General features: G+C 37.2%; 1 protein-coding gene across 1 annotated transcript; it reads left to right on the top strand.

Moving 5' to 3' along the window:
• Positions 1 to 2,984: 2,984 nt before the first annotated feature.
• Positions 2,985 to 12,830, top strand: LOC107217499. Its single transcript, XM_046736058.1, has 9 exons — positions 2,985 to 3,743; positions 4,992 to 5,382; positions 5,959 to 6,211; positions 6,451 to 6,576; positions 6,674 to 7,093; positions 7,213 to 11,219; positions 11,349 to 11,475; positions 11,552 to 11,694; positions 11,901 to 12,830. Exons 1-9 carry the CDS (start codon positions 3,562 to 3,564, stop codon positions 12,099 to 12,101), a joined length of 5,850 nt encoding a protein of 1,949 aa, XP_046592014.1. The 5' UTR covers positions 2,985 to 3,561; the 3' UTR covers positions 12,102 to 12,830.
• The last annotated feature ends 816 nt before the right edge of the window (positions 12,831 to 13,646 follow it).

Here is a 13,646-nt window from a genome sequence, read left to right as displayed (position 1 = left end):
GGCGTGATTCTCTTGTTGTCCGTGGTTTTTAGTGTTTGAAATAGCCATGTCGCAGCGCTGCTATCTAGGCATGTACGTGGGGTAGGGATGAAAATGTGCCACCGAAATTATATTTGAAATGAATATAACCTAAAATCAGCGCGTGCGTCATACTCACGGTCTTACATACGCGTGAAACGCTGTTGCGTTTAAAAAAAAAAAGATGGTTAAACCATGTGCGGTACCGCGGTGTAAAAAATTATCGAAATTGGTTAACCACTAAAAACAACACCGTTTCTTTAAATAACATACATTCATTTCATTTATTACCTTCGTAGATTTATTATTCGTACATACACGTGAAATTTATATTTTTTTTTTCTTTAAGGTAGTACCGTGATAGCAGCAGTCCTCAACTTCCAGAGAAATATCCCTTGTATAAAACATTATAACTAAAGTAAAAAGTAGTTGAGATACAGTACACCTTTGGGCTTCCTGTCATATGCGCAGAAGTATAAAAATTTTCCCATTGCGTCTTTTGTCTGACTTGGCAACGTTGCATTCTAACTCAGTATCTCTTACCCCTCAAGCATGTGTTGTAGAGAAATGTATTGTTATGAAATCAATTTGAGGTTAGTTATAATTGGAGACTGAACCGTACCGTAACCTATACCCGCAAAGTTCTGACATTTATTTCAATTCGTTGGGCCTTTATGGCATTTTAAACTTCCCGCGTAGGGCAACGTTGCCAAGTCACTATTTCTCACGGGTCAGGTTATGAGAGGAAGTTTGAAAATCATTAAAAGCAACAAACTTTAAGAATTATTTACAAGAAAATAAATACCGCTTGTTTATGTTTTTTTTGAAAAAAATTACTTGTTATATCCTCAATTAATAATTCTCAGTTTTTAAAAAAAATTCTAAGAAAAGTATGGCTGTTATTAAATAAAATGCTCACTCTAACTACGGTCGGGATAGGGAATACATGTAAATTGTACGACTTTTGATCGCTAATATTGCAAAATTTAGTACCGCAAGGACTATTAAAAAAAATTCCTACGTATAAAGGACACTTCAAATTATGTGTATTCAAAAATTGAAAGATATTGTAAGAAAAGTGATTTATCACGGTACTACCTTAAAATGAACGAGATTGATATAGATAATTTGTTTACATTTTTTTCTAATACTTAAGTTAAAACCCCGCTTGGGGTTTAATCAAGCTTGGTGATTTATTCGGTTAGGTCACCGCCTAAATTAATTGAAACGCAAGCGATACAAGTATTCCATAACTTGATACGTAAACCACAAATTTCAATAATGACGGCTGAAAATAGGAAACGGCGATGATACTCTTTGCCTCTAGTCTCCATACATATATGTATTATTCATAATAATTATATCATACTAATATTTATATTAACTACTTGCATTCATAACAATTCATTACTTGTAATAACAATAATAATATTATTATTAGGTTGGCGCTGCATTGTGCTCACGTTGATTATCCATCCTTCGATCACAACGCTAACCCGGCGGCCACAAAGTGAGATAAATAACCGGCCGTGAAATGAACCACCCCACTACCTTTGTTGCCAGACCTGTATGTAAGACCGTGGAGTCGACTCGTGTCGACTCTCGAAAACGAAGAAATGGAACATCACACTTTTGCGCGAGAGTTGATTGCACTAAAGAATCGCTGATTTTTACAGATAAATATACAGATAGTTTGTTTTATTCGTATAGTAATTAGTTATCTGTTTACAGTAACTTTCATTCTTGGTAGATGCAGTTTGATTAAATGCGTTTAAAGTTTGGTGAATCTGTGTTTATCGCGTCTATCAAGCGTCTTTGTTTGTCGTGTCTATTCAAGCGTCTTTGTTGGGTATTTGTGACCTTTTGGTTCCCGCGAACTTTTCCTTGTGCGGACTAGTGTGCTGTATGTGTGATGTTCAACTCTCATAAACTCACCATTCTAGCAGAGCCTTCCCGAGTCGACTTGTGTCGCCCACACACGGCGACACAAATCAAATGGAAAGCACTTTTAGCACGACTTGTGTCGAGCTGTGTCAGTAAATGGAAAGCACCCACTATAGAGATCAGAGTACTAAATATGTATGTATGTACACTTGGGGACAATGAATCTGAGACGACTAATTTTTTACACTAGACAGTTATGTTGGCAACACAGAGAAACCTACAGCGTCATAGTCGGCTGAGCGCGAATCAAACTTAATCTCAATGAACATAACATAACCAATGATCGTCGAATCTAACTTTTGAATACCACGGGGATAATGACTTCTTGGATTGACACGTATTCTAAGGTTAGATTCGATGGTCATGGGTTATGTTACGTTTGTTGAGATTGAGTTTGTTTCACGCTCGGCCGACTATGGCGCTGTAGGTTTCTCTGTGTTACCAACATAACTGTCTAGTGGAAGAATTAGCCGTCTCAGATTCATCGTTCACAAGTGTACCTTGGTCATGAACCTAGAAGAGATAATGAAGAGGTTGCCTCGCTAAAATATAGTAGTACTGGAACACTCGCCGTAACGCAGCGTTGCCCGATAGAGTGTCGTCGAGTAAGTCCGTGGTCGAGAAGGATGGAAAATTGGGAGAAATCTGTCTGTCTCAGATACTTGTTTTTGATTGGCAACGAAAGAAATAGAGTTGGGAAAACACCATCTCTTTTTTCCTAATGGGAGCGTATTTCGATCTTTGTTCAACTTTTGCGTGGGTAAATACATTAAAGGGTATGTTCCGATATACACTGCGAGCACTGTTCAGTGCTCTTACTGGGGAGAAATTCGTTCCGTTATAGACGGACAGTATACAGTCACAGTATCCTAGGGAAATATATGACGTCATAAATCGTCGCCATTTTTCTACTGTGAACACTGGTGCTTTCGAGGTAAGGTGCTCTCAGTGCTTTGATGACGTGATCAACAGCGTTCAGAAATTTAACAGCTTCCACTATTCATAATTATTATTATTGAATATTGTCATTTAAAAATATCGGCCGTTAAAAACAAAAATGGAAAATTTGAATAAATTGTGTTTATTGCAATGTGAAACAAATATTATGTATGAAATGAAAGTAACGCCAAAAAATGTCGATCACAGTATACTGTACTGCGTTCCGTTTTAAGCAGTAACCAGTATAGCTAACTATACAGGAACGGCTTCGCAGTATACTAAATTGACGACACACCTTACAGTGCTCGCAGTGTATATCGGAACATACCCATAGTGGCGATAGACGGGCGACATGTCTGTTGCACATGGTGCGCGTTCCAGTATTACTATATTTCAGTGGTTTCCCCAAAATACTCTGAACCTGCTCGGAGTACGTTAAAATGTTATAATCGAACGCGGCCTATCACTACAACGTTCGATTTATGGTCGAATTTGAATTTGAATTTTAGATTTAAATAATGTTTTAACTAACAAATTCAAGTGTGTAAAAGATCATACTATACTATTATATCATGCGTTGTTACGAATTCATCGACATTGACAATAAATTACTAATAACAAATAGTACTTTGAATGAATAGCGTTGCTAGAGAAACGTAAATGTATGTCATAACGAATAAGTGTAGTTTCGACAGAAACAATTTGACCCTGGCACTGATCATTCGCAACGTCAAAAAAATTTTAATAATTTCAAAAGTCTTGACAAAATTGCAAGTATTTGATCGAAAGATGTCAAAATCTTCAAAAACGTCAATACGAAGCTTCAGAAAATATGGATTGAGGTATGCAAAGAAATGTTATCAAGCATATATGCATGCTTTATTGGAGGTTATCGGAGGGATCAGTGGATAATTTTTAATAAGTATAAGTCATATACGTCATATCAATTTATAAACACTTTAAAGACGGATCTGTACAATTTATTCATTTTGAATGATAACATGTCAGTTCATATATATGTATATATATATATTAGACCTGTCCGTAAGAAGAGTAAAATCGAATTTCGATGGTCGCACCCCTCCAATTGGTTCGAAATAATTTTTAAAAAATGTATTTTTTTTCTCCATATTTACCCACCCCTAGAATGCCTTACTTTTTCTTATAAGAAAAGCATTAATTTTTCGAGGTTTTTAATCAAAAGTGCGTAATGAGTCCAAAAAAAAAATCGTGGATAATTTTCTAAAACAGCAAAATGAATATGAATATACCCCTTTAAAACGCCGCTTGGGAAATTTAGCTATGTTTATTTTTGACTCCGGTATCTGACTTTTGGTGCTGCAGGAAATTTCAAGCAGCGAATCCAAATTTTTGAGCGGTCAAGGAACTTACCCTCACGGAAAAAACCCCAAATTAGGTGTAAATTCATGCCCCTAACTTTTTTCTTATCGGAAATTAGCATTATCTATGAGTTGGGGGTACGAATTTACACCCAAGTGGGGGTTTTTTTCCGTGAGGGTAGTAGGATTGGTCTTAAAGAAAAAGGAACTTCTTGACTCCAAATAATAAATAGAAATTCAAAAACTTCGATCACCTCCTCTTCTTTCTTATGAGAAGGGGGTCGTTTTGCTTTTTTAGAAAAATTTTTACGATTTGTTTTGAACCCAGTATGCATTTTTGATTAAAAACTTGAACAAAATCAATGATTTCTTTACGAGAAAAAGTAAAGCCCTCTAGGGGTGGGTAAATATGTAGGGGGAAAAATACATTTTTTTTAAATTATTTCGAACTAATTTGAGGGGTGCGACATTCAAAATTCGATTTCACTTTCCTGAAAGAGAGGTCTAATATATATGTATATATATATATATATATATATATATATATATATATTATTTTATATAATTTATATATATCTGTATAAATTTATGTAATGCATATTAACAAGGTCATTCGAATTCTTGACATTTTCTGTCAAAAAATGTCATCGTTTTGAATTATTGCGTTTGTTCCTAGGTATAAGCATTCCGATTTTAATTCGAATTTTTATAAGAATAAAATAATCTCGCATGCAACTTTGTTTAAAACAGGAAAAAAACTAAGGGTCTTAAGAACCTTCTAAAGCCGTACAATTTCTGTTGCGATATCAACAATCGCGACGAAGAGATACGCTATGATAAGCGAAATCTACCGTTCTCATCTTCTCTAATGGTGTTATCGCCAATTCAAGAATCTCCAACACTCAAGTTCCGCTATCAATTTACCGAACCAGCAGTAAACGCACGACGAAAAAGTAAATCGAAATTAGAAGAATCGGAGCTGGGTGAAAACCCAGGCTCGAAATCATGTGAACCATTGTTATGGTATCAAGAGGAAGAAATTGAAGTAGCCAAAAATCAATTTTGGTCTGAAAAGCAAAAGTTGTACAACGAGGAAGCAGATAAAAATGCACTCATTGGAGAGAGAAAAGGTATACTCCACGTATGGATCAACTAATTGTAAGGCGCTATACTTTTAGTTAGAGACAATTATTCATACGTGGTGAAACAATCTTCCGAGATAATACCCAAGCAGAAAATCTAAGTCTTAATTAAGCTTTTAATAACGTTTTTGAATAACGGAAAGATGTCTCGAAGTGTTGAAAAAATTAAAAGTACGGTATGATTAGTAGGATATAAGACCATTTTCAGATGTGTTCTGAAAACTTTTTCTTTCCTTATCGTTCTTTGCTATCTGGAATCATTGTTGATACCTCCTACAAACATTTAACCCTTGACTCCTTTGTTTTGTTATGTGAATGTTCATTGACACAAACATACAACATATTTCTTTCAATAAGCAAAGCTCACATAAAAGGAATATTCATTCTCTGAACTTCACCTAATTCGAAACCTTATCCTATAGTCAAGGAAAAGATGGGTTTAATGAAGGTTGCTACTGGTCCACGATGGTATCAAGATCTCTCAATTCCACAAGTATGAGTTACAGTCGCTTATTTTATCATTTAATTACTTGAAAGCCTACAGGATCATCAGGAAGTAAGAATACCACTGATAGAATATATTTTCTAAATGGTATAAGATGAAACAAGTACTGGCACTCGAAGCCACAATGACTGCTGATTATGAGGAGACGATAACTGTTAGAACACAAAAAGCTCTTGCAATCATTGGCGCAACATCTACCTTCTGTAAAATTGATCCTCCAGTTATAAAAAAGTTGCATCGCAGAACTCAGCTTAAGCCGGTTCAATTCTTGCGAGAAATTTATAGAAGAGTTACTGGGCAGTATTTCGAGGAAGAAGAATATAGTTAGTTACGACATAATATTTCTCAATGCTACGATTTTGATTTTAAGTATCAAAAATAATACTTGCAGTTACTGAATAGATAGAAATAAAATTATTTAAGAGCGATGATTATTTTTCTAAGTAACATACCTAGAAAGCATACATTTTCATTAAATATTCGCCTATGTTTGAAATTTTATAAATATTGGAAATTATCCGAGAAAACGATAACTGTTTTTAGAACAATGATTTGATTTTAGAAAAGTCTTACGACTGTAACGAGAGAATTATTCTATCAGCAATTGCATTGTTGGCACTACCTGATACCGTATTGGAATTGAACAACAGGTTACCTCCCATTTCAGAATCAGTATTTCCTCCAAAACGTAAACTATTTTTATTTTGTACTATATCACAAAATTGTACCACACATAGTATAAAGGATCGATCTTTCAATCTTGATTTTGAAAACACGTTTTACAGCTCTACCACCTCGAACGCCACTGCGTGGTTGTAATGTTTATAAATCACCTTATATGGAGCCGCTCTCCTTGCCCCCTGACTGGGTAACGTATAGGAAATGCTTGGATAAATGGCGTGCAAAGTGCAAACTCGTACCAAGACCTAGAATAATTTTACCACAATTGAGAAAAGATAAACCGAACGATCGTCTCGACTTTGGGAATAAGACATACAGTCAGGCAAAGCTTGAGGATGTTGTAAGCTCGCAAAAAGAACAAATACTGGGAAATGAGGCTAACTTAACGGAAGCTGACGTTAAGGGTGTAAAAACACTGTTTGATTTCTCTACTCTAATATTCCCGGAGAATGATAAGCAGACGTTCGACTTTACACTCTCGGGATTGGGAGAAGAACCTGGACCAGTTAATTATGAAATATCCGGTATAAGATTTTTAACTCAATGTTAAGTAATAGTTACTAGACCAAAATGTGAAATAGTTTATATGCCGGGTAAATGTTCGTAACACGAGACTCTAGATCATTATTCAATACTATTATAGGTACTCTGAATCCATCTTTCCCGAAAAGAAAGTCATGGCTAGGAGAAAAGGAAGCTCATTATATAATATCGGGTATATCGGAGCACGAGAATCCCCCAACTTGCCCGGTTACCTATGTGATGACAGGAGTTTCTTGCGTCACTCCAAACAACAGCGACGAACAGTTTTTCGCGGAATTAAAACTTGGTGATGGTCCAAAACGAGTTTACCCTAGAGGTAGAAAAAATTTATCCAAAAACTGGCAAGAATGGTTACAAGATGCAGATGAACAGTTTTTGGAGGTTGAAAAAGAGGCCAATAAGATCATAAAAAGTGTCGAAGCAACGATGAGACTTGTCATTCCGAAAGGACGTTGCGATGCTTGTTGCTCTTGCAGACAAACAAAAAAGACTGATTTGAAATCGCGCGCAACAAAAACTCCTTACATGGTGATTGACAGTATTGCAGAAGGTGACAATCAGAACAGATACATTGTCGGATCTTTGGCCATGCATTCTCCGGGTCCTAGTCCCGCAGAGTCAACGGTGAACCTCTTAGAAGTGGTCGCGTCTAACGAGACGGTGCAGAAAAAACTTTTGATAAACGGCATCACTAGCGAGAGTGGAGAAACAACATATTATATTTCGGGTGTCACACAGGAGACTCAGCATATTCCGAGAAAAACAATTATCACAGAACATTCTCCGAAGCCGCTACGGAACGTTCCGCCGTGTGCTTGTACCATTGAGCAGATGTTTAATGAAGGAAAAACACCGAGCGGAAGTGGAGATGATATACCTCATACTAAGAAGGAAGGTGTTTGTTGCGGGCATAAATACCGACCGAATGAGCTGCCTGCTATCACGTGTAACAAATATCCTGGTGACAGGTCTTGCAGACGCAATCCGTTCGATAATAAGCTGAAGAGAGCTATGCTATCCAGAACCGAAACCCCGTGCTGCGATGAAGCCGATGGGCCGTCAAAAGAGAAAAAAATGTTCACTTTGCCGGATTTTGCGCCATGCGGGGACGAAGACGGTATGGCAATTTGCGGGGGACCGTGGGGTGCGAAGAATGTTCCCGATCCGAAGGTCGTTGCTGCACGAGAGGCTGAGGCAAAGCAGATATTAAAGGCACCTCCGTGTGGAGATACACCTGGTAGAGCAGTTTGCGGAGGTCCTTGGGGCGCTATAAATCCTTCACCAAAGATACGTAAGTCGGGTGACGATGAAGAAGAAGACGAGGAGGATGAAGATGAGAAGAGTGAAAAAAACGAGCAGTTGAGCTCGAGGGAGCAAGCAAAATTAGCGAACGAAGCTAAAGCCAAGACAGAAAAGTTAAGAAGGGAACAATTAAAACGTGACAACCTTTGTTCGGCTAGATTTGAAGATAAGCTTAGTGATAAAGCTGATGGTAAACGATTCATGGTGAAAGAAGCACCACCCGTCTATTGTGATTTTGATAATGAATGGAACAGAACGCGTACTGCTCCCACCACAAATCCATGGAAAAATGAGTATGAAAAGTCTCTGAAATTAACACAAGCAATAAGAGAATCTTCCGACGGTCACAAGATCGACAGACGAGGTGATAAGGAGGGAGGAAATTCATTGAAACGAAAACAAAGAACGGAAGGTAATACTGAATCAAATTGTTTTGGCAGGAATCAATCTCTAAAAGAGGATACAAACAATATGAGGTCCAATATTAAAGGATACGGCGTAAAGACAAAAGATAATGTTGAAATGATTTACAGTGGTAAACAGGCGTCAAAAGGTCAGCCTCGCTTAATCAATTCGAACGCAGTTACCAATGGTCAACAATCTAATGCCAAAAGCGGACCTCTGGCAAGTGACCGTGTGAGAACTAACTCGCCTACTTCTAACAAAAACCGAATAGGTTCTTCGAAAGAAAATCGAATAACTCGTAAGGCCGAAGGTTTAAAAAAGGCCAACGTTTCTTCTGCAATCAAAAAATCACAACCAACTAAAGAATTTGTTAACTCCAAAAAGGTACAAGATGTTGACAAACTGAAAAAAAAACGCACTCAGAGTTCCGAAAAACGTAAAGATGGTAGAAGCAAACCATCGATGAAAAATAATTGCAGCAACGAAACAGATAAGGACCGGTTGAAAAAAATTACAAAGCTTCAAAAATCATCACCCCAAAAATCTCTCAGACATGAGCGTGACGTCACATCCAAAAAACATAAAACTGAAATAACTCCTGGCTCTTCGTCATCTGCTCCACAGGCTCAGGCAACTTTGAGAGTAGGCAAAAAATCTGATCAGTACAAAGTAGAACCTGCAATAATTCCAAATGAACCACGTATGCCTTGCCAAAGACAGGATACACAATCCGACAGCGAGTCGGACAATTGCGGGTGTTCAGACGAGGGGGGAACTAGTATGAACAATAAAATCCTTAAAGCAAAAGAGGGTCCATTTGGGTGGAGAACTATATCCCAACAAGCACTTCCACGAGAGAAGACTTTGGTATATCTTGTGGAACCACCTGATCAAGTAGATATGGTAAAAGTACGAGAAGGTGGGCGACCATGTAAATGCAGAGAAAACAGAAACAAAAAAAAAATTCTCATTTATAATATTGGAGGAGCAGTTAGCGTTTCAAAGGGTGGCAGAAGAAATGACCGGCCCCAGCTCATAGAAGGAGTAACTTATATAACACCTCCGCAAAGCCCTAGAAACAGCAGTGAATACATCCCTGAGTACGAACTCTTTGAATCCCCCTACAAAATGTGCGAACGAAAAAGATCTGACCAGGATCTAAAATATATAGATGAAATCTCGACTCCCCAAGGCCTGTCACCAAAGAAAGAAACTAACGTGGAATCGTGTGCGTGTCGCGATGAACTTGAAGAGTGTACTGTAAAGAATTTACCTACAAAGAAAACAGAGCAACGCACAGATGATCCAAAAGCAAAAAAGCGGTCTTCAGCTCTGAAGGATGACGGCTTGATTGATTACTTTACTAGTTGTCAAGACGCGGTACCTTGTTGGTTGAAGTGCGCAAAGTTTTCGAAAGCTGGTTGTTGCGCGAAGCCAAAATTGTTACAGGTAAAAAAGCCCGTATGTGAATGCCGGTATGAGAGACGGGTAGTAAGAAGGGAAGAAGAGAAGCAAAAATGGTTTGATCGCCAACAGCGTTTAAGAACAGCCAAAAAACAGCCATACATGCAAGTCGCAGGAACATCGAGGCCAATGGGGCATGATACGAAGCTCATCATTTCATCAGTAAAAAAAGTTCTGCGGGACGGTGAGTTCATTCCAGAAGCCCAGTACTGCGTTAGTGGAGTGGCCGAAAATTATGCTATGGGACCTCCTCAGCATATTGTTCCCGGTATTACGATGCAGAGCCCTTTGGTCACCCCGGAACCTAGCAAACCAGATATTCTTTGCATGTGTGGACACAGGCATTGGTCTCCGACAGAAATTAAAGCAAGTGAACTGGCGCCAGAAGGTCTTGCTGTACGCACAAAGGGCGACTATCCGTGTAGAGGAAGAGAGCAGTGGAAGGAGATTCCTAATGATATTAGTAAGAGCATGGAGGAGTCACTGGGCATTGATGATAGTGAACCTTATGTGGCCTACCATAGCTGCGCTGATGGTGGCTGGGGTTGTAGCTCGATCGCTGACAGCGGTGGACAATTGGATGAGATGAAGAAACGGAAACTGCAGATTAATATAGCTGAAAATGAAGTTCGTAACTCAAATCGTAGTGTAAAAAAAGCGAAGTTAAATGCAAAAAAAATTCCTCAAAGTGTAACTGAAAAAGTAAAAACTGAAAATACCCAAGTGAGCACTAGTAAGAATAAGAGTAAAATGAAAAAAACGATTATAACGAGAATGGAAGAATTTGAAAATGCGGAAAAGCAGCAATACCATTCACAAAAAATTGCCTCATTAACAAATAAGACCCCAAAGCTAAATACAGACCCTACTCAAGGTAACTCGGAGCAGGATAAATCAACTTCAGAAACTAAAAGAGATTTACATGAATTGATGAAGGTAGACTATGCGCGCTTTCTACATTCCTGCTTATTGTTAGACACGATGAAATTGAAGATAAAATTTCTTGAAAATGATAAGTTGTTGTGGTCAAACTGATCTAATCCTAATAAATAAAAAATATTTCAGGTTGAATTGCAAAAGATGGCAAGCGAAGATTTCATCCTAGCTAAACTGCCCGAGTGTTGGTTGATACCTCAGTTGAGATCCTGGATTGAATATCGAGAAGGAAAAGTTATCACTGACAGGATGAAGAGTGGGATATTTATTAAATATCTTAATCGTGTTTAACCATCACAATAGTGGTATTATATTACTTCTATTATTCTCAGACAAATTAGGTGACATTTCGAGAAAAAGGTGGGGCATGATGCAGCAAATCAAACAACACAGTATTCCGCTACCATCACTGCAGTTAACTCCGTTTGAAATTGCTACAATGACTTTTGACAGAGCGGTAGAAATGAAAGAAAAGGTATGGCTACTTTTAACAAATAAAATACTATTTTAATGCTAATGCTAAATAAATTAAGCCCCATGCTTATTACCATTCAAAATCATTTACTTCTACGTAACTAACTACGTAAGATGCGTGGTTGCGAAGCCCGTTGGCTGACAAATTGTTAAATTTAAATTGTTGTAGTTCGAAAGTAATACTACGTAATCTAATATTTTTATCAGATTTCAGTCATCAAAAGAAAGTACTACAGTCAACTACGCAAGATGCGTGTTTCTGAAGCCCGTTCATACTGGCCTACAATGGAGTTTGGAAAGTTCCCGAGCCTTAGCTTTAAAGAAGCGTTCTTCACTTATATGGCTGGAAAAGAGGCCGATGGACACGTATTCAGGCCGTGGAAATTAGAAGATTCTAAAAATCATTAACGTTACTAGTTATCAACTAGTATAACGAAGCAGTACTCTTACTTCCTAACCGAATATAGTATTTACTAGAACTAAATAAGTGACCATACTATTCATACACCAACTAATAAGCTATGTATACGTAATTCTCTTACAGTTTATATTGCTCCAAATATTTGGTGAATTTTTCAAATAACTTTACCTGTTGTCACATGAGAAGTGCCTGTAAATTTTCTGTAAATGATCCTATAATCTAGTGATTGTAAATAAGTACTCCACGAATCTCCAATAAATGAAACTGATACGAAAAACAAAAACGACACATGTGAAGATAGACAATTCGTCAGTTACAACTGGAAGGGTAAATCTGCACTCTTGAAATCTGGTAGTTGGTAAGAAATCAGAATTGAACCAGATTAACTCACAATCAGATAATAAATGAAATGTTACTGTGGCTCTGCATTCGATGTGTAACACTGAAGTAATCTAAGGGGATAAAACAAGTGTAAATTTTATATCGAAAGGTTGAGTCGTGTACATAAATAATTTAAAAAAATGTTATTTCAGAAAACTTTTTTCTATTTATCTTTCACGACAAATTTTCAGATCCTGGTCATCCTGGACATTTGTCATCATGATCGTGTTGAAAAATTTCCAATAATCGATCACTGAAATTTTCGATACGACTTTTTTACGATAAGTTTAAACAAAGCGTTAATTTCCCCTGAGAATAGTTTTCTCCGATCCACATGTAGCGGTTCGGTGAATTGTCGACTGTTAAAGAGAACTGCCGGAAACAAAATTGATTAATACGGAGCAATGTTTTTTTAGAACATTTTCTAGTTTAAGGTGATATAAAAATCGTCATGGAACTTCACAAATTATATATATATACCACTATGCTTGTATTTTCTGGGGCAATGATCGACATATCAATTAGATTAAAAGGCCGTTGGCCGATAAGTATATCGAATCGGCCCCAGAAGAGTATCAGGCTCATTATTTCAGGGAATGTTGGTACTATTGAGGTACTTTTATTCTGCAAGTTTCAGATCTCTATCCATTACTGTTTCTGAATAAATCGAAAAATACTGAAAATCAGGAAAAATTGTTATTCTCAGAAACTTATGAATCGATTGATCTGAATACCGGATATGTTTTAGGGGGTGATAGTATCTTCTGGGACAAAAAATAAGAGCTATATCGGTTCATAGGATCCTTAAAAAAAACTAGTTTTTTTCTTTAATTTTAATTTTTAACCATGTTATGATTACGGAACAATTATGGGCTTTAATGCTACTACGTGAACAAAATCACGTCATCAAACCGTGCAATCTCGACTTGCACATCCTCGGAGTCTGACTTTTTTTCTATTTTTTGGAAATTTTAATCCAATTGATATTTCGATCACTACCCAAGAAAATACAAGCATAGTACGTATATAATTTGTGAAGTTCCATAACGATTTTTATATCACGTTAAACTAGATATAAGCGATATATGTATGTATTTAATAAACAAAATCGCGAATATGACATAAAGTCGAATCAAACCGATATCATCCCA

The sequence above is a fragment of the Neodiprion lecontei genome, chromosome 3, assembly GCF_021901455.1.
Source record: "Neodiprion lecontei isolate iyNeoLeco1 chromosome 3, iyNeoLeco1.1, whole genome shotgun sequence".
In the NCBI taxonomy this organism is placed as follows: Eukaryota; Metazoa; Arthropoda; class Insecta; order Hymenoptera; family Diprionidae; genus Neodiprion; species Neodiprion lecontei.
Note: the sequence above shows the minus strand (reverse complement) of the source record. Positions and strands in the feature narration are given on the sequence as shown.

What these genes read in the sequence shown, in the direction of transcription:
- LOC107217499 (XM_046736058.1), top strand. Translation starts at nt 3,562, where the DNA reads ATGTATGTCATAACGAATAAGTGTAGTTTCGACAGAAACAATTTGACC. An exon ending in TTCAGAAAATATGGATTGAG is followed by an intron (nt 3,744 to 4,991) that starts GTATGCAAAGAA and finishes TGTTTAAAACAG; the next exon opens with GAAAAAAACTAAGGGTCTTA. An exon ending in AGTTAATTATGAAATATCCG is followed by an intron (nt 7,094 to 7,212) that starts GTATAAGATTTT and finishes ATACTATTATAG; the next exon opens with GTACTCTGAATCCATCTTTC.